At 56.0% G+C, this 24,952-nt stretch overlaps 1 protein-coding gene across 3 annotated transcripts; it reads left to right on the forward strand.

The window, feature by feature from the left end:
- Nucleotides 1-318: 318 nt before the first annotated feature.
- On the forward strand, nt 319-23,874 carry WDR4 (WDR4 tRNA N7-guanosine methyltransferase non-catalytic subunit). Of its 3 annotated transcripts, XM_022552845.3 has the most exons (11): nt 333-458; nt 2,073-2,138; nt 3,135-3,278; nt 9,998-10,154; nt 10,726-10,838; nt 13,577-13,637; nt 19,556-19,654; nt 21,082-21,146; nt 21,877-22,060; nt 22,757-22,826; nt 23,678-23,874. In XM_022552845.3, the coding sequence occupies exons 1-11, from the start codon at nt 370-372 to the stop codon at nt 23,872-23,874; spliced, it is 1,245 nt and encodes a 414-aa protein (XP_022408553.1). In that variant the 5' UTR covers nt 333-369. The 3 variants fall into 3 exon arrangements, with proteins under 3 accessions (XP_089766266.1, XP_022408552.1, XP_022408553.1); XM_022552844.3 differs by lacking the exon at nt 23,678-23,874 and having other exon boundaries at nt 321-458; nt 22,757-23,120; XM_089910140.1 differs by lacking the exons at nt 21,877-22,060; nt 23,678-23,874 and having other exon boundaries at nt 319-458; nt 22,757-23,377.
- The last annotated feature ends 1,078 nt before the right edge of the window (nt 23,875-24,952 follow it).

The following is a 24,952-nucleotide window of genomic DNA, read 5'->3' on the forward strand; positions in this document are numbered from 1 at the left end:
CAAACTCAGACCCTCTCACTTTTTGAAGGACCAAGTAGGTACCAGGCCGGCCAAGTCGCCCGGCCACAGCGTGAGAAAGATCCAGAACTGGCCCTATGCAGTCTGGAGGATGAGACGAACACTAAACAATCAAGTGTATTCCATCCGGACAAACGCGATCAGCAACCCACCCCAAGCCACCAGAGGCGCGAAGGCCAGCTTGCGAGTTTTAGGGATAATGCACCTTCTGCGCATGCCCGGGGCTGGCATGTTCGCGGGGCCAGCCCGGATGACGTCTCCTCGCGGCGTCTACGTCTGACGTCACTTTTCGGCGCTGGCAGGAAGAGGCGCTAGGCGGCGCACGTGGGTAGCTGCGCGGCGGGCGGGTACATGGCGGGTTCTGCAGGGCTGGTGCTGTGCGGGCATGAGCTGGTGGTGCGGGGCGGCAGCCGGTTGCTGGCCACCTCCACTTCGAGCAGGTGAGGGGTCTGGGCCTGGAGCAGGAGCCAAGGCTGCGGTCGCGTGTCGGGGCCCTGAGACCCCCCCCCGGCTCTCCCGCACAGCCGGGGTTGCACCCGCCTTGGGGTGACCCCGGGGAGCCCCGCTACTACCTGTGAGCTCTCCGTTGCCACCTGGGCCCGGCCGCGTGCCTGCGCCGCGGAATGTCCGCTCTCCGCGTCTTTCTCCCAAGACCCGCCCAGGGGTCCCCTAGCCGCCTGCCCAGGTCCCCGCGCCCTCTGCGGCGGGTCTGCGGCGCTCTTTGAGGGTTCGGCGCGAGACACTTCCGGGCTCTGCGGGGTCCGGGGGACGCTGGTCAAACTCTCTCTGGAGAGGTGTGGAAGGCAGCCCTTGGGGAGAGGGCTTTACTCCCGGCCACCAAGTTCGGCGCACCCCTCTCTCCCTCTTCCTGCGTAGGTGCCTGTTTCCTCCTCCCAGCCCACATCCCTCGACCCCGCCCTACTTGCCCTTCGGGGCTGGAGGGTTTTATCTGACACCTCCTCGCTCGGGGGGTACTCCAGAGCCACTGCGCGCACCTCCCTAGTGGCCCATTATAAGGTCTTGCTTTTGCTTTCTCTAATTTCACGCTCCTTCCTTATCGTTCCCGGGATTTTTAAATCAGTAAATGTTTGTTGATCGAATAGTCTTGACCCAGGAACCTCTTGGATATTAGTAGTGGTAAGTTTCGGCCCCTGTTTTCTTTCCCAGGGTAGTTTTGATTCTTCCATACTTGAAACAATGTGTCTCTCAAATGTAAAGATACTATCTGTGTTCTTTGTTCAGTGTTTGGTTTCAGAGATCCAATAAGATGTTAAGTTTAGATTTCACAGATTTATTCACAAACCTGTTGTCTGGCCCAGGTTATTTTGTTTTAGAGCCTCGGGGTATCTAACACATGCCACAGTGAGAGACGGCTAAATTAGACTCCATCTGGTTGCTTCATTCCATACCTTTTGAGGAAATCTAGTGGCTGGCTGGCACAGTTTCTGGCTTGGAGGACTGTTTCGCTTCCTGCGCTGCAGTGTGCCACGTGAAAAGAGTTTGGCTGCAGTCACTTTAAAGGCTATAAATTTGCACGATGTCTTCTCTGTGCCAGGCACTGGAGGGGGAGCTCAGGGTCTGATAGGGAAGGTGGGTGGCTTCTATACTGGTAAATGCCTGGCAGCCATGGGAGCTTTTCTGGGGCAGATGAGACATTTTTCTAAACAAGTAATGGTGGTTTTAAACGGGTGCAAAAGACCCTCTGAAAACTCAGTAACATCAGAATATAACTTGTTCTTACATAGCCATTTTGCACTGATGTTCTGGTTATCAAAGAATGGTATATTACTTCCTGTTGAGTTTTTGTCTTCATTTATTTCACTTAACTGACTTTTATGGACAGACCATATCAGTTATGTATGGCAAATGTAAATAGGTTAAGCAAATAAAGCTCCTTAGCTGTTCCCTGAAATATCTTCTGGAGACAGTTTCTTGTGGATAAGACCCTTAGTGAGTATGCAAATATTGTTTTGATCCAGGTTAAAAAAAAAGAAATGAACATTATAATTACCGAAGTGCTTCCTTTAAAATGTTTTTGTTATTTTTTTCTTTAGTGATGATGACAGCCTCTTCATATATGATTGCAGTGCTGCAGAAAAGGAGGCACAAGAGCATAAAGGGTGAGATGGTAGGGGAGCCTCTTCAGGGCTGATGCATGGTTTGAATAATGGGACCGTTCCGTCTAAGGAGTAAGCTGTTGTCTTATTTGCTGAATTCTTCATTTCTGTTACCCGGCCGTGTGGATAAACCAGGGACCACCTCAGGAGAGAAATGTGGAACTACCTTTCAAACTCAGCATTAAGAATATTAGCAGTTTTTAAAATACTTTAAATTCGTTTTTGTCAGTAATTAACTATTTTATTGGCACTTTGAAATAACAGGGCACTTTTAAATGCATTGAAAGCAGGTATATGAAATTAACTTCAGCTAATTGAAAGATAAAAGTAGAGTATGGTTTTTAAAAAATTTTTTATTGGAGTATAGTTGATTTACAATGTTGTGTTTCAGGTGTACAGCAAAGTGAATCAGCTGTACATCTATATATATATCCACTCTTTTTTAGATTCTTTTCCCATATAGGTCATTACAGAATATTGAGTAGAGTTCCCTGTGCTCTACAGTAGGTCCTTATTAGTTATCTATTTTATATATAGTAGTGTGTATATGTCAATCCCAATCTCCCAATTTATCCCTCTCCACCTTTCCCCACTGGTAACCATAGGTTTGTTTTCAGAGTATGGTCATTCTGTATGGTGGTTTTCTTTAGAAGAATCAGGCTTGGGGCCCACTTTATTTTCTTAATATGATTTGATCCCTGCCTCTAGTTGTAGATCAGTTCATGTCCTTGAGGGAGTGGGCCTCTGAGGGTCTTTGCAGCTCAGCCCTTGGCATTCTGGTGTGTATGCTGAGAGACTTTTCTGTTTACTTAGCTTTACTCCTTAAAAATTAGAGTGGTCTTTAACCTCTCCGTGTCCCCTTAATGTGTTTTATGTTCTGGCTACACGAACCTCGTCACATTCTCCACATCCGACCGCGTTACAAGCGCACGGGGCTGGCCTGGAGGGTGCAGCCTCGCCTGCTGAGGTAAGGCCTGACCCGCCCGCTCTCTTCCTCAGGGAGGACGCGCAGCCTGCGGGTGAGGGGAGTGACACGGCCCTGGCGGCCGCCTTCTCCACGTCTGGCAGCTACTTCGCTTTAACTGATGACAGTAAGCGCCTGATTCTCTTCCGTACAAAACCGTGGCAACGTCTGAGCGTCAGGTATGAAATGCTAACGTGGAATCACTACGCTCTTGAACGCATGGCTTACCCTTGCATGCCAGTAACAATAGTGGCAGTAGCGATAGCGTAAGAAGCTAACACAGCACCAGTTCTGTGCCAGGAGCTGTGTCGAGTGCTGTACTTGTGTTAACTGATTTAATTCTCATACCGGGCCCATGAGTGGGGCGGCGCGGGGCGGGGCGGTGTGCTCACCCACACCGCTGCTCAGGAAACTTTGAAGCAGCTCCAGTTACTCAGCTCAGCTGGGCCCCGTCCTGGTCACTGGCTACAGAGTCTGTGCCCCTGGCCACTGTGCCATTGTGCTTTCCAAACACTGTTTCTCCAGTCTTGTGGTGGCAGAAATAGAGAATGCCAGCATGCCCCCTGGGAGTGTGTCGGGGGCTTCGTGTAAGTTAAGGCACCTGGGCGACTTTTTTTTTTTTTTTTTTTTTTTTTTGCGGTACGCGGGCCTCTCACTGCTGTGGCCTCTCCCGTTGCGGAGCACAGGCTCCGGACGCGCAGGCTCAGCGGCCCATGGCTCACGGGCCCAGCCGCTCCGCGGCATGTGGGATCTTCCCAGACCGGGGCACGAACCTGTGTCCCCTGCATCGGCAGGCGGACTCTCAACCACTGCGCCACCAGGGAAGCCCTGGGCCACGGTTTTAACTTGGTGAGTTTTTAAGTCGGTGCACTTACTTGAGTATCTCAAGGGCTGGGGGCTCAGCATTGATGGGAGATGGTGTCAGTAACTCAGCAAGAACATAGCTGTCACTGGGCCTGGGTGTTTCCTCTTACCCAGCAAAGTCCTGTGCATGCTCTTCCGACTTTTTATTCTTCTCCTGCATCTCTCTCCATCATTTCCTCAAAGGGAGGGGGCACTGTGGTTTTCTGAGCGCTGGCTTCCCGAGAGCTTCCTTGTCTTTGGAGAGGAGGTGGGTGATGCTGACAGTCGGCTGGGGGCAGATGTAAATGCCCTTTGGCTTTGATACTCTCTTAACTTGCACCTTCTCTGTTTCCTTAGGAGGGTGCAGGCGGGCTTTATTTTGATTGTTCTTTGACATTGATGGAAACACCCACACGGAGCAGAGCCGGCCCTTCCCCTTCTTCTCGCCTCCCTACAGCTGCAGGGTTTAACTCCCCTTTCATAATCAGAGATAAATGTGTGCGGTTTTAACGCTCTAACTACTGAAGGGCCAAGGTCAAGGAATTTCCTGTTGTAGCCGACTCACACCTGTATTGGGACAGCTACACTTCTAAGATTTTTATCTCATCTTATTTGCTGAGAGAAGGATAAAAAGCCAGATTCCAGGTGGCATCAAAAGCAAGGAGTACCCACTCTGCCCTCGATTCCAGTCAGGTTAAAAATAAAGTTCAGTAACATTACTTCGTTTTTACCTTATACGTGTTTTTGTGTATTAGGTGGGCAATAGATGGTCATGTTTTAAAAGCTTAAAACAGAAAATTAAAAGGATGTACGGGGAATCTCCTTGCACCCGCGCCCTCCAGCTACCGCCCACAGTCAGTTACAGTTTCCAGCCCCAGAATGACTTTTAAATGTGTGTTGCCGTGTAGCCACAGGATAATTGATGATGAACTGTTCCTTCCTGCCGATGTGAATTCACATCACCCTTAACCGGAGAGGCCTGTGAGGCAGCATCTTCCTGCCAACATAGCCGGAACATTAGCGGGTCACTTAGAGCACAGACGATGTCATGTGTTTTCGGGGTTCAGGGTTGAGCATCGCCGGCAACGTTGGGGTTTCTGACCCTGAGCTCCCCCACAGGGATCCTTGCGGGTAGCCTTGGTTTTGCTTCCACAGCCTGTAGGGAGCGGGGAGGGCAGGCCCGCGACAGTGACGGCAGGTGATGGTGGCTTATGAGGCAGCCAGGGCTGCCGTAACGAACACCACAGCTTCAGCAACAGGTATGTAGTCCTCATTTCTGGGGCTGAGGTCCAAGATCAAGGTGTCAGCAGGATTGGTTTCTCCTGGGCGTGGCTTGTAGATGGCCACCCTCTCGCTGTCTCTTCACATGGTCATCCCTCTGTGTGCTGTTTTCCTCTTGTAAGGGTGCCCATCACACTGGATTGGGGTCCACCTGGACAGCCACATCGCACCTGAATCACCTCTCTAAAGGCTGTCTTTCCAAATACAGCCACATTCTGAGGTCTGGGGGGTTTTTAGATTCCAACATGAATTTGGGGGGGGGGACACAGTTCAGCCCGTAACAGTAGTTAATCTCCTTTCTTGACCCTGACTGCTGACTTTTGTCTGTGGAGTCTCCATACCTTACGTCAGATTCTCAGAAAGGGGGCTTTGCCCCAAAAGATGAAAATCAAACGATCTAAAGGAATCTGGCAGTAGTTCTTTTGCTACAGTAAAGGCTGTCCGGCCGTGCTTCTGGTGCGCCCACCAGGGTGCCTCGAGGACATGCAGGCTGATCCTGCCTGCAGCGGGATGTTTTAGAGCTCTGATCGCCCTCCAGGGACATCCGGAAATCTGCGTCTGACCCCCAGGTTGCCGAGGGGACCTGGACAACGATCAGAGGACCCAGGGGATCAGGCCTGGGTCAGAGGAGACTTGGGGTCTTTAGGACTGAAGGGCGTGTTGCAGGTGCACCCGATGGAGCCGATGGCAGAGATGTCTGTGCTGGTCAGTACTTTGTGAAGAGTAGCAACTGCGTGCAGTCCCGTCGTTTTCTTGACCTTCTCTCTTCATGGACATTTCTTACCTGCGTTTCACTTGTTCTGCTCTTTCAAAAAGTGCTTCAGTGAATTATCATATTTTCTCAGACGTAACTTTTCTCATTTATCTGTAAAAGTTGCTAAAACTGAATTGCCAAGTCTGAAGATGTGTATTTGTAAATTATGTCGATGATCACAAATTGCCTTCCCAAGGGGTTTTCCCTTTACCCCCGGAGTGCAGGAGCAAACACCGCACCCCCCAGCGCTGAGTAGTATCTAACCTTGGGCCTGGGGCCGTGTGAGAGAAAAGTGGGACCTTGCGTGCTTGCCTCGTTAGGAGTGAGGAGAGCAGCCGTACCCTGAAGAACTGCTTGTATCTTGTGAGCTGTCTTACGCCCTTTGCTTTTCTGCGGGGTGGTGGTTCCTTTTCCCTTTGATTCTCTGTTAGGGAACTTGGGTTTTTCCCATTTGTGTTAAACGAGTCCATCCACTGCGGCTGCCCTGTCACCCGGCCGTGCCATATAGCGTCGCGTGCTGAGCGAGACACTACGGGTGAGCCTCGGCCGACAGGCTCCCCCAGGCCGCCGTCCAGAGCTGCCACGGGCGTGCTTGTGTGCAGACCGGGGTCTGCGGGAGGGCAGCTGAGGGCAGGTTCGTAGGTGTCCTGTCTGGTCCCTGGAGCAGTGTGGTTTCCTACCACAGCAATTTTTTCCATTCTCCGCCTTGAATTTTTTTGGTTCATGTAAAAATTTGGGAACCTCAGAGAAGGCCAAAGTGGGAACAAAAACAAATCACTCTGAATCTCATCATCCAGAGATCCCTAGCGAGAGACACCGCGCGGCCCTCCAACAAGGCGTTTGCCTCCCCGGCACCTGCCTTCCCCCTGAGACAGTTTCTTCGCGGGATCTGTTTCTGCCCCTGGAGACCTGTTTGTCCTCCTAGAGATCACCTCCTCCCAGGCCGTGAGGCCACGGACCTGACCTCTCTTTGGATGAGGGTGATTCTTAACCGAGGGGGTGTGCCCACTGTTAGGCCTCTTGACCCCTGGGTCCCTCGCAGTCACACTGACCACTTCTGTGAAGCGTGGGTGCGGGCGCAGGGCCTGCTGGTGGTAGGGAGAGTTGGCGGCCAGCTTGCTCTCGCTCTGTAGGTGGCAGCTCTGGACTTGCTAGAAGGCAGACACGTGGGTAAACTGCCACTTCTGTGTGCGTTCCGCGGGTGGGTAGGGATTTCACTCTGGACGTGGGCACGGGGGTGTCCATGCAGCCTGCCGCACTCCTGGGTCCTGGTTCCGGAGCTCCTGCCCTTCTGCCGGGGTGGCACGGCCAGCGCCCAGGGCTCCTGGGGGGCTCTGGCTGTTCTAGAAGGGTCCTGGCTCGTGCAGGGTCTGAGGAGGGAGCAGGGGGTCTGCGTGGCGTTGGGCTTCTTAATGAGAGAGTTTAGGTGAGGCCTCCTCGGGCGTGGGGTGGGGCGGGTGTTCAGACGCCTGGTCCCCGTGACCGTGCCTGGGTCCCCCTACCCCGAGGCCTGTGGGTGTGGACTGAAGGGAAGGTGCCGTGTTGTTTTGTTTCTGGAAGGTTGTGTGTCGGGGCTTCTTTCCACGTGAGACCCAATAACACTCGGGGCCGTAGACCTTAGCGGTCTCGGTGCTGGGCGTTTTCCCTTTAGTCGTTCTCTCTTGGCTTTTAAGTTGGTATCAACAGAATAACTTTGTGTAGGAAATGCTTGCATTAGGTGGTGTGGAAGGCATGATGTGATTGGATGAAATTAAGGAACCAGATTACAACTGCAGGACCTCCCTCGTGTTGCAGCCTTCGGATAATGGGGCCAAGGGGCTGGGCCGGGGCGAGCTCAGGGCAGGGGTCATGTGTCTCCCGTTGCCTTTTCTTGTGCATTTACCCTGAGCTCAGCGCCTTTCCTCTCTGATTACGCTTTTGCGGGAGAGCAGGGTGAGTTGAAGTCGCCTGGGCGACGACATGCAGTGGGCGGTCCCCCCCATGCTGGTCGAGTGGACGTCACCCTGGAGGGGGTGCAGCAGCTCTTCACCTTTGGGGCACAGACCCCTTTGGGATCTGATGGGCCGCCTCAGAATGGCACCCACCCTCAGTACATCTGACGTCCAGTTCATCCACATTTGACCGGCCGGGGCCCCGAGCGGCTGTGGGACCTGCTCACGGCTCAGAGCTCGCTCTAGCGGCCCTTCCTCTGTCCCTGGCAGGGAGGAGGGGGCCACACCCACCCTGGGGGGGCCTGGGCCTTGAACCCAGTGACTCTGTGGAGCAAGGGAAAGTGCTGAGGCCCCAGACCTTGCGGAGGCCGAAGGTTGGTGCCCCCGGGGCTCGTTCTGCTGGGGCGGCATGGCCAGCCACCAATGGTCCTGTCCGCCACCTGTGTCCTGATGCCTATGGGTCCCAATTCCTACACCTGTCCTGCACAGCTGAGCCACGTCCTGGAATCGTTGCCAGGACGGGTTTAGCCTGAGAAGCTGGAAGCCCCCAGCTGGCAGAGGACAAAGGGGCGAGATGCAGAGTGGGAATGGGGGGGCTGCAGTGGGGAGGGGGCCGGCTATGGAGGGCTCACTTCCTCCTGGGGTGGGCGAGCTCATTGGGATGCAAGCCTGTTGCCTCCCGAGGACTGTCCTAGGCCGGTGCCCCCTAGGAGGTCGTGCCTCCCCCTCCGCCCCTCCCAGGCCGTGGCCGCGCGCCGCGCAGGTGCTCAGTGGGCCCGTTAGGCTGTGCAGCTGTGTTGCTGGTGCAGTACAGACCGTTTGTTTAAATGACGGGCGCGCTGCGAGTTCTGATCAGTCTTGACCTGGGGTCTGATTCCCTTTCCTTGTTGTTGTTTCCCCACGTTCATGGCATCACGCCACTGGACCGAGGAGTGGGGGCCGTCCAGCAGCTGCCGAGCCCCGTGGCGGCGCCTGGAACCCAGCAGGGCCTCCCGCTCGCTCCTCTGTCCTCTCGCCCCTCCCTCGGCCCTCCCTCCCGAAAGGCGAAAGGCGGAAGGCGGGCGAGGCTCTGATGGGCCCTGCGTGGGGGGCGTAACGTTCAGTTTCCGTTTCAGGCTGACGTCTGGAGTCCGGCTGCTGTGAGCTGGGTGTCGTCTGCACGGACGTTAGCTCTTTATGGGGACAGTGGGTCTCCTTCCAGCCCTCGGGTGACGGCAAAGCTGAGGCCGGCCCTTCTGTGAAGAGGCCACGCGTGTAGATAAACGGAAGGCGTTTGTGTGTAAAGCAGCGTTATGGCTTGCCTCTAACGTAGGATGAAAAATACGGGCACCTTGTCGTGGAGAGCCTAGTTTGCTACCTGGAAGACGTCCCAGTAGAAACAAAATGAAAAATGGTAACAGGAGGAACCGGCATGACCCCGACCCGGGGCGAACGGGCCGGCGGTGGGGCCTGTGTCACCACTTGTGGTTTTGCTCCTCGTGGCTGATGTCGTTACTGAACCAGCTCGCAGACGTGACAGCTCTTGTGGCCCCGGATCAAGGATTTGGACTTGTGATGCGCCTCCAGCTCTCAGCATCGCGGCCCTCCCGTGTGCTCACGAGCAGCGCGTGCAGGATCCCGGTCCAGGCGGCAGAGCCGGCGGTGGGTGGGCGGCGCGGAGGGCGGGGTCCTGGATGGGAAGCCACAGGGGCAGGAGGGCCCTCCGCAGCTGTGGTCGCGGCCCAGAGCGCATTGGCGTTTAGGAAGCTGGCTGCTGTTGTGTCCCCCACCCCCCAACGCACGACGCGCGGGGAGGCCGGGGAGCCCCGCCCCCAGCACTCTATCAGGACAGCCTTCAAACACACTGTCAGGCTGAGCGGGTCTCACGTTGGCCACGTAGAAACCCACCACTCAGATTCTGCCATTAGCACATTTTTAAAAGAAAAGATATTGCGAAAGTAAGTTTTGTCTGAGGCATTGGCTCTGTTTCCATCCCTTATGTTTTTGGCACCATCTTCGGTAACTGCCACATGGCGGGAGCCTTGCGGGTCAGCGGGCGGCCCTGGCGCCGACCCGTAGAGGCCTAACGTGGGCTTCTCTGGCCTTGTAGGACTGTGGTGAGGAGGTGCACAGCCCTGACCTTCACGGCCTCTGAGGATAAGGTTCTGGTAGCAGACAAGTCTGGGGACGTTTATTCCTTTTCGGTGCTGGAGCCGCACGGGAGCGGCAAGCTTGAACTGGGACACCTGTCGATGCTGCTGGATGTGGTACGTGGGCGACGTGCTTCACTGGCTACAGTCCGGCTCAGGGGACGAGGAGGGGGCGGCCTGTGTGCCAGGTGGGCGGGTTTGGGCTCTGCTGTGGGCAGGGCCCCGATTTCAGAGGTGAAGCTGGCAGCAGGCTGAAGGAGGACGGTCAAGTTAGGGGCAGCTGTGTGGTCTAGACGTGGGGGAGGCCCAGGTCGGGGAGACGACGGGGAGGGGTGTGGAAAGAGCAGGCGTCCTCGGAGCCCCCGAGCCACGAGCTGCGCCCCCAGGGGCCCCGAGAGGCCCACGAGGGCTGGGCGGCGGGGGCGGGGTGGGACCCTGCAGGGGCTCACAGGACCCGGGGGGATCGTGAAAGACAGATCACCAGGACTCAGTGGCGGGCTGGACATGGGGACACGTGAAAGGAAGGAGAGGAAGGCGACCAGGTGCCAGAGACGGGAGTGGGCGTGGCCGGGCTGGGGCGGGAGCAGGTGTGGGGCAGCTGTGGCCCTCGGGGGACACGTAAGCTGAGGCCTGGGGTGGCGGGGGGAGCCGGCCATGCTGACCCGCCCCTTCTAACCCTCGTGCACAGGCCGTGAGTCCCGACGACCGCTATGTCCTCACTGCCGACCGGGACGAGAAAATCCGGGTGAGCTGGGCTGCGGCTCCGCACAACATCGAGTCCTTCTGCCTTGGGCACACCGAGTGAGTGTCCCCCGTCCCCCCACCGAGTGTCCCCCGTCCCCGTTCCCCCACCGAGTGAGTGTCCCCCGTCCCCCCACCGAGTGAGTGTCCCCCGTCCCCTGTCCCCCCACCGAGTGAGTGTCCCCCGTCCCCCCACCAAGTGAGTGTCCCCCGTCCCCCGACCGAGTGAGTGTCCCCTGTCCCCGTCCCCCCACCGAGTGAGTGTCCCCCGTCCCCCCACCGAGTGTCCCCCATCCCCCCACCGAGTGAGTGTCCCCCGTCCCCCGACTGAGTGAGTGACCCCATCCCCGTCCCCCCACCGAGTGAGTGTCCCCCGTCCCCCCACTGAGTGAGTGTCCCCTGTCCCCCCACCGAGTGAGTGTCCCCCGTCCCCCCACCGAGTGAGTGTCCCCCGTCCCCCGACTGAGTGACCCCTGTCCCCGCACCGTGTCCCCTGTCCCCGTCGCCCCAACTAGTGAGTGTCCCCCGTCCCCCCACCGAGTGAGTGTCCCCCGTCCCCCCACCGAGTGAGTGTCCCCCGTCCCCCGACCGAGTGACCCCTGTCCCCGCACCGTGTCCCCTGTCCCCGTCGCCCCAACTAGTGAGTGTCCCCCGTCCCTGTACCCCCACCGAGTGAGTCCCTCACCCTCCACAGAGGGAGGCTCAGGTTTGAAACGCAGGTGGACCCTTCAGCTGGGGAAGCTGGTGGCGAAGTGAGAGGTGCCTCCTGGGAGGCGGGGACCAGCCTGGACGGCCTGGCCTGCATCGGTTTGCTTCCTCATGGGCCCCGTCTAGCTCACCCCCTGGTCCCAGGGCTTCAGAACCTTCAGGACCTCCTTCCCTGTTCAGAATGCATTTCCCAGAGGTTTTCTTGGGGGCACCGAGGTCTCAGTCCCCAGTGCGTGGTCACCGCAGGCCAGCATTGATGCCCTTCAGCGCCTGGCAGTAGGGTCAGCGGTCAGTGGGGGTGTGTCGGGGGATGAGGAACATGCTTCAGCAATTGAAATCGTCCAGGCAGGCGTTGTTGCTCTGTGATCTGTCTTCTGGCAAGTGAGCGCTCCTTTAGTAAGTGAAGTTTGACGTCACGTGAGGGTGGCGTTTCTGAAGAGTGTCGCTCTTCTGAGGCAGAAGGCTGGTTACAGTTTGCAGGAAGGAAAAGCACTTAGTTTAACTGGCTGAAGCGTTTTAAACTGCGTTATTTGAGGCAGGGGAAGAATTGGAGGGATTTAATTCAATTCTGAGATCGCTCCTGTTTCCTGGTGTTTGAATGGAACGTAAACGTTGACCTTAAAGGGCGATGGTTGCTGGCTTTGTACGTCACGATAGCATTGTTTTAGCTTTTATTCAGTTGTCTAGTGATCCTGCGAGCAGAGTTCCTGTGGCCGGCCAGCCCCCCGCCCCGTTGCCGTCTCTCGGAGGCCTTTGCTGCTCCCCACCCCACTGGGCACACTGTGCCTCGGGGCCTTTGCATGTGCCATTTTCTCCACCGGGCAAGCTCTTGCCCACGCTGCCCAGCGCCCTCCTTCACTCAGCTTTCCGCCCGATGCCACCTGCCCTCTCAGGAAGCACCGCTCCCCCCGGCCCCTCCCTGCTGGGCTTCTCAGCCTGTGCCGGCCGGTTCAGAGCCATGAGCCGCCAGGTCTCAAGTGAGGTGTGCCAGCAGCTAGCGTAAAACGCCTGATTCCAGAGACAGTGTGAAAAACAGTGTAAAAATAGCTCATTATTAATTTGTTATATTGATTGCAGGTTGAGATGATAACATTTTGGGTGTATTGAGTTAAGTCAAAACATAGTATTAAAATTAGTCTCACCTGAGTCTGTTTACCTTTTTAGTGTGGTTATCAGGAGATGTAAAGTGCCCTTGGTGACTCACACCATGGCTGGGGCCGTGTTTCTGTTGGACGGGCCTTTCCGAGCCTCCGCGGACACCCAGGGTCTCCTATGGCCTGTCTCCCGCCGAGTCCTAGACTTGGGGGGGGGGGTGTCTTTGTCAGGTTTGCTCACTGCTGTCTGCAGCCCTCAGCACAGCGCCTGGCACGCAGTAGGTGCTCAGTGGATATTTCGGCGAATAAATGACCAATCGTTGCTCCTTAAGAGTCTTGGTGAAGGCCCTGGAAACTGTGGTTTCCACTCCTTTCCTGTAAAGACATCGAGGTGGCTCGTACCCGCTGTCGTGGACCTGCCATTGCGGGGGGACACAGGCTGCATTCATCCTGCAACGTGTTCTTGTTCCTTTTTGAGGGCCTTCGGGGAAGGCTGTCCTGGGGAGGGAGGGTGGCTGCAGCCAGGCCGGGGCCCAGGCCGGGGTGAGGCTCCAGGCGGCTGGGATGGGAACCGGTGGAGGCGAGGGAGCCACGGGGGCCCCCCCTCCCAGGGTGGTCGCGTTAGAGATGCTGGTGCACGCCTGCAGCCCCGAGGCTGCTTTCTTGGGGGGGCTGGGTTGCTCGGCTGAGGCTTGTGGGTGTGGCCCTGGCTGCGGTCCGTGGCGCTGCCCCCTCCACCCGGCCCTGCTCGCAGGTCGCCCTGGCGTCACAGACCCCGTTGAAGCGCGTGGTTGGGCAGCTCCCGAGCAGGGCAGAACCCCGGGGGCCTTCCTGGCAGGTGTGGCCGGAGACTGCCTCTGGGCCCGAGTGATGGGGCGTGCTCCCCACGCAGCCACACTACCCCTCTCGGCTTCTGTTGGGATCAGGCTCCGAGGTGACACGGGCGGGGCAGAGTCACAGCAGCCCGGCTCACCCTCTGCCTCTCTCCACCTGTAGGTTTGTGAGTCGCATCTTCGTGGTGCCCGACCATCCCGAGCTGCTCTTGTCCTCGTCCGGGGTAAGTGCTCTGCTCCCCACGGGCGCCCCGGCTCCCCGTGGTGGGGGTGCAGCCTGGAGCCTCGGTTGGGGGAGGACCTGTCAGCGAGCAGCCTGTCTTCTGTTCCCAGCGTGGTGGTTGGGAGGTCAGCACGTGCCTTTCCTGGGTGGCCGTCCACTAGGTGGTGCTTGTGGTCTGCAGGGTAGAGCTGGCCGGCGTGTGTGTGTGTGTGTGTGTGTGTGTGTGTGTGTGTGTGTGTGTGTGTGTGTGTGTGCGCGCGCGCGCGCGCGCACACGCTGAGCCAGAACCGCTGTGCAGACGGCCCTTTCCAAATCCCAGAGGGACCTGGTTCCCTCCGGTCCTGCCGCTCTCATGCCTTGTCCCTGACCCGCCCCTGTGTGAGCGCGTGGAGAGGGGCCAGGCACTCGGCCTTGGAGGTTTGAGCAGTAAGTACAGCAGCTCTGCCCCAGGGGCCGGAAGCCTTAACAGCTGAGTGATCGGTGGCACCTTTCTCTAAGGAACACTCTTTAGAAGGGTCATCAGGCAGTACTTTTGCTGAAGTGCAGGTTTTGCGTTCCTAACTGGCTCTGATTCTTCTTTTCTTTTCAGAAGCTCTGCCCACAGCCCTTTATCTTTGTCTTTCCACCCTTTAGCTTTTTATGCAACTCAGGGGCCTGGGGTGGGCTGGGGGCCTCATGGACTCCTGACAGGCAGGCCTTCCAGGCAGTGGCCACGTCCCATTTCCTTCACCAAGTGTGGTTTCTCACAGGTTTTTACTTTTCCCTTCTCTTGAAAGTGACTTGTGAAAGTAAAGAGAAGAAAATAAATGTGCTGGAGTTCCCAGAGATAGCCAGTTTCTGTGAATTTTGCTGTAAGCCTCTTTTACAATAAAAAAAAATACTCAGCCACACAGAAAAGCGTAGTGACCACCTTTGGTCTTACCACTTAGCTTTGTCAAGTCCAGCGTTTTGCTTCTACTCCTTTTTACAGAACTGCAGTAGGGCTGGCGCTGGCCATCCTGGGTGCCCCATCCCATTGCCTTCCTACCTCCTCACGGGCCACGCGGCCCAGGCGTGGTATGCTGCGTGCCCTGCATGCTGTGAAGTGCAGATTGTAGGTCGATTTAAAGAGTCAGGTGCTGCTGTAAGGCTTAGAGTGGAAACTAGTACTCCACCCGCCATGGCCTCCAAGGCAGGTCCTGGGAGCCTTCAGCTGTGTCCTCTTGATGGCCGGTGTTTCCAAACAACACGAGTCATCAAGAAACAAGCACGAGCAGTTTCTTCGTGTCAGCTGCTGCCATCTGCATGGGAATCAGCAGTGTCCTGCCTGCGTCCCCTCCCTCTTTGCTGGTGGGCTCCTTGTCTCCAGAACGTGCCCCCCGACCTTGTTTGGGGTACATGTCATGGGGCAGCTTTCTGAAGGTGCAGGGAGGGTGGTTAGGAAGGAGCCTGCCTTTCAGGAGGTGCCCTTCTCCCGTCTCCAGCACTCGGTTATCAGGCAGGTGTGTGATGCTCAGTCAGATGTTTCCCCGCAGATTGTCGAACCGTTGCTCCAGGCTTTTCTCTGGTTTTTAGTTTGCTTGGTTTTCTGCCTGCTTTTTCTTTTGAGAAGTCTGCGGCCATTGAGTCTGGGTCCTTCATGTGGGCTCTGATCGCCCTTCTCTCTGGCTGTTTTCTGGGGGCCTTCTCACCCCGTGCTCTGAAGAATGATGGAGCAGGGCGGGGGTGTCATGGGGGCCCTGAAATTAGCTGCACAGTCAGTGGCTCTTTCCGTTCTGAGTCTTCAGGTCCAGAGACCTGGGCGTTTCCTTAGGCTCCCTCCCTCTGGAGCCGTCCGCGCCTCACTCTTCCTGGGATTTGTGCAGTTGGATGTTTGACCCGCTGACTCTTGGTTCTTTCCTTTCATATTTTTTCTCTCATGTGCCTGCTCCCTGTTCTGCTTTGGGGGAGATTTTCTCAACTTTATTTTCCAGACTTCTGTGGGCATGTTCATTTCTGCTGTGGTTTCTACTTTCCAAGAGGCTCTTTCTCGTCCTTGGGATATTCTCTCTTCATAGCCCCCATCCTTGCATCCTGAATGTAGACTTTGGATCTCCTTGAGGTGCTGTGACGTGTGTTTTTTTTAGGGATTTTCCTGTGTGTGTTTTCTTTCCTCCCTGTGTGTCACACACCTTTCCAGCTGGCGGTTTTCCTCGATGTCTGGTGGTCCGTCCGCTTATGGCATTGGGGCTGGGTTTGCGAGCCCGGGTGTCAGACTCGGGCACCCGGCTGCATCCCTGTGGGAGCCCTCCTGGGTCAGTCAGTCCTCCTTTTCTCGTGGGGGTGGGGTTCGGTGTCCTGTCTTCACCCTTTGTGGGGAGGGGCCCCGTGTCTCTTCTCTACATGTGTCCCAGCGTCCCCGAGACCAAGGCCTCTTGTTCCCATCTGTCCCCAGCATCTGGGTTCTGTCTGCATCTACCCGTGATTGGCTTTGTCCTGTAGGGCTCTGCTCTAAAACACCCCTTGTCGCCTGGGGGGACTAGAGGCGAGTGGGGACACCTGTAGATGTGCGTTCGTCTCCCTGTTTATCAGCCATATTGACGGCAAGGCATTCATACTCACATCCCAGCACCCGGAGATTCCTGCCTTAACCATTTGGGGGAAGCTAATTTTCCTCTCTCTCTCGGTCATTTAAATCACACAGAGGTTCTTCTCATCAGACTTCGTATTTGCTCCGCAGGTGGATGTGATCTGTGCATGTCTGGTTATAGTAAAGGGATCCCACTCACAAGAGCGGTTTTTCTGAGGCGGATGCTGGCGTGGACCCTGCTTCGTTTCAGTCATTGTCTGGTCCTTCTCTTTAGATGTGTGGTTCTATTTCCTGCCGTCCTCATGAGTGTTGTAACAAACGTTCCTTAATATAACCCTCTCCTCTTTTCTGTATTACGGAGGTAACGTTGGTTTATAACGTGTGAGTTTCACGTGGACAACGTTGCATTTTGACTTCTTTATACATTACAGTGTGCTCACCACCGAAAGTTTAGTCACCATGCGCCACAATACCGTACAGTTGAGTCGCTTCAACTCATCTTGCCCTCCCCCCACCCCTTCCCCCCTGGTAACCACTACTCTGTTCTTTGTATCTGCATGTTTGTTTCTGTTTTGCTTGTTTACTTTTTATATTCCACGTATATTCCACGTATGAGTGAAATCATATGGTATTTGTCTTTCTCCATCTGACTTATTTCACTGAGCGTAATACCCTCCAGGTCCATCCATGTTGCTGCAAATGGTGAGATTTCATTCTTTTTTATGGCTCAGTAATGTATTGTGTGTGTGTGTGTGTGTGTGTACCACATTTTTCTGTTGATGCGCACTTCGGTTGCTTCCAGATCTTGGCTATTGCAAATAATGGGGCAGTGAACAGAAGGGTGCGTATATCTTTTCAAATTAGTGTTTTTTGTTTTCTTCTCAGGGGTGGAATTGCTGGATCATATGGTAGCTCTATTTTTAATTTTTTTTTTTTTTTTCGGTACGCGGGCCTCTCCCATTGCGGAGCACAGGCTCCGGATGCGCGGGCTCAGTGGCCATGGCTCACGGGCCCAGCTGCTCCACGGCATGTGGGATCTTCCCGGACCGGGGCACAAACCCGTGTCCCTTGCATCGGCAGGTGGACTCTCAACCACTGCGCCCCCAGGGAAGCCCTATTTTTAATTTTTTGAGGAACCTCCACACTGTTTTCCACAGTGGCTGCACCAGTTTACATTCCCACCAACAGTGCACGGGGGTTCCCTTTTCTCTACATCCTTGCCAACATTTGTCATTTGTTGTCTTTTTGGTAGTAGTCATTCTGGCAGATGTGAGGTGATATCTCATTGTGGTTTTGATTTGCATTTCCCTGGTGATTAGTGATGTTGAGCACCTTTTCATGTGCGTGTTGCCCATCTGTATGTCTTTAGAAAAATGTCTATTCATAGTCTCTGCCCATTTTTTTTAAAATAAATTTATTTATTTATTTATTTATTTTGGGTTGTGTTGGGTCTTCGTTTCTGTGCGAGGGCTTTCTCTAGTTGTGACAAGCGGGGGCCACTCTTCATCATGGTGTGTGGGCCTCTCACTGTCGCGACCTCTCTTGCTATGGAGCACAGGCTTCAGATGCGCAGTAGTTGTGGCGCACGGGCCCAGTTGCTCCGCGGCATGTGGGATCTTCCCAGACCAGGGCTCGAACCCGTGTCCCCTGCATTGGCAGGCAGATTCTCAACCACTGCGCCACCAGGGAAGCCCCTTCTCTGCCCATTTTGAAAGGTTTTTTGTTGTCGAGTTGTAGGAGTTCCTTATCTGTTCTGGTTATTAACCACTTATCAGATATATGACTTGGAAATATCTTCTCCTATTCGGTTGGTTGTCCTTTTGTTGATCGTTTCTCTTGCTGTGTAGAAGCTTTTTAGATGGAAATAGTTCCATTTGTTTATTTTTGCTTTTATTTCCTTTGCCTGAGGAGATATATTCAGAAAGATATTGCTAAGATCAATGTCAAGGAGCGTACTGCCTGTGTTTTCTTCTAGGAGTCTTATGGTTTCAGGTCTTACGTGTAAGTCTTTAATCCATTTCAAGTTCATTTTTGTGTATGGTTTGAGATTGTGGACCAGTTTTATTTTTTTGTATATGGCTGTTCAGTTTACCCCACACCATTTATTGAAGAGACTGTCCTTTCTCTGTTGTATGTTCTTTACTCCTTTGTTGTAAATTGTCCATATGTGCATGGGTTTATTTCTGGGCTCTCAATTCTGTTCCATTGATCTGTGTGTGTGTTTTTCTGCCAATACCATGCCATTTTGATTATTGTAGTTTTGCAGTATAGTTTGAAATCAGGGAGCGTGACACACTCTAGCTTTGTTATTCTTTCTCAAGATGGCTTTGGCTATTTTGGGTCTTTTGTGTTTTCATATAAATTTTAGGATTCTTTTGTCTTATGTTTGAAACATGTTGTTGCGATTTTGATAGTGATTGGAGTGAGTCTTCAATTGTTTTAGTTAATAATGTACATTTTAACAATGTTAATTTTTCTAATCCATGAGCAGGAATATCTTTCCATTTGTTTGTGTTTTCAGTTTCTTTCTACAATGTCTTATACTTTTCTGAGTACAGGTCTTTCATCTCCTTGGTTAAATTTATTCCTAAATAAATTGTAAGTGGGGTTGCTTTCTTAATTTTTCTTTCTTTTAGTCTGTTGTTAGTGTGTAGAAGCACAACAGATTTTTCTACATTGATTGTGTACCCTGCAACTTTATTCTATTCATTTATTATTTCTAGTAGCCTTTTGGTGGAGGCTTTTCTATATATAAAATCACATCTGCAAACAGTAACAGTTTTACTTTTCCAATTTGGATTCCTTTTCTTTTTCTTGTCTGATTGCTGTGGCTAAGACTGCCATTACTGTGTTGAATAAAAGTGGCCAAAGTGGGCATCTTTGTCTTGTTCCTGATAAACCGTCCTTTTTTTGCATTTATGTTATTTTTGGAGCACACATCAAGGCCGTGCCAGTTGACACTCTCATGGGTAACAAACAGATGTCCTCTTTTCACCCATTCTTAAACAGTGATGTGTGGACAGTTGTCACATGCTCATTAACCCCATGTGTTTCTCCTTGTGCGAATGCATGCTCATTGATGGGTCCGTGTGTGTACGTGCGTGCATGCGTGTGTGTTCGCTCCCAGCCCGAGCATAGCAGGTGTTGTCTTTGACCTCCGGCATGTGACAGGGTGTCTTGTGTCCTTGCCCATTTGGCTGTGTGGGGTCACCCATGTTTACTTATTGGTTTGTGCGACTCTTTGCACAGTTGTTACTAAGCAAAGAGCCTTTAGCTGGGAGAGAGGTGCAGTGGACATAGCTGAGTTATTCCCACTACCCGGTGAAGCCTGGATGCCTCATTGGGTGCTGACCCGTCCTTGGTGTGTGCAGGACTGCACCCTGAGACTCTGGCAGTACAGAAGCGGCCGCGAGTTGCATTGTTGTCACCTGCCCAGCCTGCAGGAGCCAACGGAGCCCTGGAGCAACAAGGTAACCTCACGTTTGTCTCTGGTTTATAGGGCGTCTCTCCAGTCATGGATCCTGTGGAAAAAATTCGTTTTACGTTGGAAAAGTGTTTTTCCTGTCAATGTAAACTTCTTCCAGCTTGAGAGGAATCGTGTATTTCAAATTCTGAAGGCACCTAGTCATGTAAATGGGAAAAAATTTATATCTTACCATGTTTGCATTCAAACCACTAATTTACAGAAAGGCCTCTAATCCTGCTTGGAAATGGATAAAATAGTGGTGCCTGGCGGGGAGCTGAGCATGCCCAGGATTCCCTACCTCTGTCCATCGTGGGTCAACCTCATGCCCCCAGGATGGTGCACTGGCCAGTGCATCCCCAGGTCAGGTCACCTGAGCCTTCAGCTGTCAGGGGATCTGCAGGGGAGAAGGTGGGGGCTGCCTTTCAGGCTCTCGGGGTTCTTCGCTCTGATGCTCCCGGGCGGGTGCCCTGTTTGGCTGGGGTCCAGCTGATCACACGTGGACGGTTCTGGCAGCTTCCAGAGGCCCAGCTGGGCCTGGTGGGGAGGGAGGGTCTGCTCACGCGTTTCCAGGGCCTGCAGAGCTGGCCTGGGGGCTGGGGTCATGATGCGCAGGGTGGCAGCCTGTGGCACGGGGCTTTGCTGCGTGTCTAACGAGACCTGGGCCTGAACTGAAGGGCTCTCCTCCCTCGTCCTTGGCTTCTCGGTTCTCTCGTCCACCCCGAGACCTCTCTCTAGCACGTGGGCAGGTAGGCCTGATGTGGGTCAGAGCCCCAGGACCCCAGGACCGCGGCCACCCAGCCCAGTGGCTGCAGGGCCCTCTGGGTCAGTGGCCTCCAGCTGCTCTGGCTGCCCCCGTGCGCGCCTCCGCCTTGGGTTTCTGCAGCCACGGTGCCCCCGTTAGAGCTGTGGCAGAGAGAGGCCTGCTCGTTCTGCCTTCTTCCCGTCTGCGCTCTGCTCACCCCTGACGCCCCTGGACGGCGAGGAGAAAGCGTAGAGGGGAGCAGGGGCCAGGGCAGCCCCCGAGAGCTGTGCGTGGGCCTGCCGTGCCCCCTGCGCCTCTGCTGGCTCCCAGCCCAGGCTGCTTTCTCTGCCGGAGCGTGTGGACGCCCACATGCACGCCTTTCTTTCCTCCCCGTGTGCTCTGTCCTCCCTCCTTTTTGAGCAATTCCATTGGCCTTGGAGATGTGGCACAGCTCCGGAGGGAGGGCCAGAGCCACGGAGCGGCCTCTGCCGTCTGCCCTGTGTGTCGGAATTCCCTGTGAGCTGTGCCCTCACTGGTGTCCAGAGAGTCCTGCAGTGTCTTCTCTTTGCCTGTCATGGACCACATGTGGGGACTGTCCGTCCTGCAGCGATGCTCGCAGTTTGAGCAGAGCAGCCCGGCGTCAGGTCCTGCCAGGCTGACACCCCTGAAGCCGCTGCTTTTCCTTTCAGAGGTTTGCTGCGTCCAGGATCACTTACTGGCGCCAGGAGGACTGCGTGGCGCTCCTGTGTGACGGGTGAGCCCGCGCGGCCCGTTCGGGAGGCTTGGACGGCGACGCTGGCGTGGCGTCTGCCTGCAGTGAACTTCGCTTTACGAGCCCTGCTGCTGCGGGCCGGGCGGCTCCCTTTCTGTGCGCTGCATCTTAATCCGCTAGGGTAAAGGGAGCAGTGGCCCCCGGCTGGTCTTCTGTGCAGATAGAATCCCAACGAAGGGTCGGCTGTGGTAGAGTCCACCTCAGCCAGTCCCAGTTGGGCATGAGAGACCCGTCGGGGGCTGGCGGTGCTGACGAGGTGGGTGTGGGGGGCACGGGCCACTCAGCGTTCCCTCCTGGGCCTTGTCTGCGTGTCGGGGGGGGCGTTTGGGGGCCTCCCACATTGTCACTTGTCCTGACAGCAGGCCTGGGGCGGGTGGCTGAGCTCATGTTGGAAATGAGGACGCAGGATTAGAGAGTAAAAAGCCTGCTGGGGAGGGCTGAGCGCGGCCCGGGGTCCCGTCCGCTGCTTGGCGGGCAGGGCGGCTGTCTCACTTGCACGGCTTCGACTTTGCTGCCTAGTAAGCTGCCCCGGACTTCGGGACTGGAGCGTTCGTTAGCTCACAGTTCCCGGGGTCGGGGAAGCGGGAGTGGCTTGGCTGGGGGCTCCGGGCTCAGGGCGTCCCGAGGTTGCCGCTGAGGTGTTGGCGGGGCTGGCCCGGGGCTGAGCGCCCCCGTGGGCGCTGTCGTGATCGTCCCCTCTCTCCCTGGGAAGGCTGCCCGTGGTCTGCCTCTTCCAGCTGGATGTCCCCCGGCGGCAGCTGGTCTACCAGCAGCAGCTGACTTTCCAGCACAGAGTGTGGGACGCCGCCTTTGAGGAGGCCCGGGGGCTGTGGGTCCTGCAGGACTGCCGGGAGGCCCCCCTCGTGCTCTGCAGGCCTGTGGGCGGCCAGTGGCAGGTGAGATGGGCGGCCCCGCTGTTTCCGTCGACCACGCCCGTGCCAGCGGCTGTGTCCTTGGGGGACAGCGGCCACAGGGCTTGCGGCTTGGGTGCAGGGAGCTGGGTGCCTGGCCGGGTTCTTCAGTGTCACGGTGCCTGCACGGGTGTCTCGGGGGTGAATTGCTGTCATTGGTATGTATTTCCTGTGATTGTTCTGCTGACACGTCTTTTTAGGAGAAAAGCCCGCAGTTGGTGAGCCCTGGGTGTGTATCCTTAACATTTGCAGCCTCAGTGCAGCCTTGCGCTGGGGCAGTGGTCCCGCTGGACAGTGAGGGGGCCCCTCCTTGCAGGTGGCCTGGGTGAGCCTGTGCGTAAAGCAGGGATGTCACCTCCCGCCTGTCCTGTGTCTAAGGTGCCATGGGGAGAAGCAGGTGACACCCGCAGAGCCCTTTGCAAACTTGCACGGCCTTGACGAGTGCTCAGAGCGCCCGACAGCTCGCTCGGGGGTCTTTATCTGAAAACTAGCAGTGAGCGATGCCGCCAGCCGGCGCCTGCCAGGTTCCAGGCACCTTGGGCGGAGTCCTGCGTGGCGAGCCGCGGTCGCTGCCATGCCTGATGAACCGGGGAGAGCGGCCTTTCCGCCTCCTGTGAGTACAGGGGTCGACCACTGTCCACCGGCCTCTTTCCAATAAAGGTTTTCCGTTCGTCTTCTCAGTCTCTTCCTGAAAGTGCTGTGTCGAAGAGGGTCTGTGCTCACCTTCGCGAGAACTGGGCCATGTTGGAAGGTGAGGACCCGCCCTGGCCTGCTTTGCAGGGTCATGTTCAGCCGTGGGCGCGGGCGGACGCTGGTTCCAGAGCGCGGAACGCAGCAGGAAGCTGTTCTGTGGGTGAGGGTGCAGGGCCTGTGGTGGGTGCGGTGTGTGTGTCCGCGTCCGCGTCAGGACAGCAGAGCTGCTGTGAGCCGGGGCCTGGTTGGTTCCCTTAGCGGAGATTCAGGCGCCGAGAGCCCCTCCGTTTGTATTGGCAGAAGGCAGGCTCTTGGGACGCAGCTCCTGGCTGTGTCTGGGGGTGCTTTTAACTCGGCCCTGGAACTCAGGTGCCTTTACTCGACTAAAGAAATGATTGCTCAGAAGACTTCTTGGGAAGACAAGCCACCGTCCGGATGGAGGCCTGGGTCCTCCGAGCTCTGGGGACACAAACGCAGCTTCGGTGTGTATAGACGCTAGAGCGGCCCGCACATCCCACTGTTTCTGTGGGTCCTGCGGGGTCTGCATCCAGCCGCTTGGTGGTTGGCAGATTTCAGGTCCCCGCTTGCTGTTGGCTGGAGGACACCCCAGTCCCCAGTGCAGAGGAGCAGGGGCACGGTGCCGACAGGACACAGCCACAGCCTCTGCACCTGGCCTCCCGGGGACCCCTGGGCCCCGCATGTCCTGTTAGAAGCGAGTCCTGGGTCCAGCCAGGTGTGGCCACCAGGAGGTGGGCATCCTTGGGGCCATGCCAGAGGAGGCGCCACAGGTCCACGGAGAGCCGGGTGGTCACTGTCGCAGGAGGGTCCCTCCGGCCCACCACGTCCCCCGCTAGAAGCAGAGCCCCTGCGCTCCTGTGGCACACTGGCACCCATTCTTGTTCCGCACAGGCTCTGCTGGCACGGACAGTGGCTTCAGCAGCCTCTACAAGGCCACCTGCGACAACATGACCACTTACCTGAAGAAGAAGGAGGAACGGCTGCAGCAGCAGCTGGAGAAGAAGCGACGCAGGGGGCCACCGCGCGGGTCCAGCGGGCAGACCAAGAAGATGAAGGCGGGGCGCGCACCACGGAGCTGCTCGTCCTAGCTCGGCTCGGGGTGCTCCTCGGGGGTGCTCGGCGCCTTGGGGCGGCGGGACGCTGTGCTCGCCCCTCCTGCCCGCAGCACCCTGACGCAGGCAAAGGGGGGACCTCATTCCCGACTTGGGCTGGGGGGCGGCGAGGTCCATCCCGACTCAGCGGACACCTGGGGCCGTGCCGGGTAGCTGGACGTGGGACCCTGGGCTCTGGAACATTCTGTTGCTGAGCAGAGCCCTCTGGCTGGAGGGAGGCCATGCAGCGTGCTAGCCGCTATGCCTGAGCAGTGAGGGCCTCCGAGCCCCTTCCCTTCACACTGTGGCGCTGTCCTTTCCTGCTCGTCCACGCGGCTTCCTCTAGGGGAGCCTGGGTGCGGACGGACGTCTTTCCAGCAGTGCGGTGCTTTTCTCCAGTCCCCTCGCCCTCCTGGATGGTCCACTACGCTGTCCAGCAGGCGGCTGTGCGCCGCGGGGCCCGTAAACCTGAGGGGAGTTAAGTCCTCGGTTCCCTGGGCAGCGCTGGCTCCGGTGCTCAGGCCCCTCCCCGCCGGCGCTGGTGGAGACGGGAGCTTGTCCGCGACGCGTGCGGACAGAGAAGCCCGGCTGCGCGCTTTCTCCGCAGGGAAGTGGCGGGTGACGCTGTGTACGTTTGATTTCGGTTTGCACTTCGTGCACGTGCTGCAGAGCAGGGGGTCGGCTGAATTCTAATCACTGATCAATAAAGATGAGCTTTTTTGCAGCTTCTAGAAATTTTAGCAGCAGCACCTGGAGCTAATCTCAGAATATATTGAGTGGAACCATTTGTGATGAGTGCGCTGTTTCCGACCAAAACGTTTGCCTTTTGATTTGAAGAAAAACATTTCTTTGGTTTGGGGTTTCACAGGGTACTTGGACACAAGTCATTTTGTGTATCAGAAGCTGCAAGGCTTCCAGCTTTTCCTCGGTGCCTTGTTTTACTTTAAACATTGATCTGAAAACATGCTGTTTGTGAACCGCCCGGGGTAACTTCCCACAAGGGACATCAGGACCTCCCCAGACTGGGGGCTGTCTCGGGCAAAGGAGAGCAGAGGGGGTGTGCCTGGGATGGAAT

Source organism: Delphinapterus leucas, chromosome 4, assembly GCF_059928025.1.
Source record: "Delphinapterus leucas isolate spDelLeu-1000000601 "Yukka" chromosome 4, BTC_Dleu_Yukka2, whole genome shotgun sequence".
Taxonomy (NCBI): domain Eukaryota; kingdom Metazoa; phylum Chordata; class Mammalia; order Artiodactyla; family Monodontidae; genus Delphinapterus; species Delphinapterus leucas.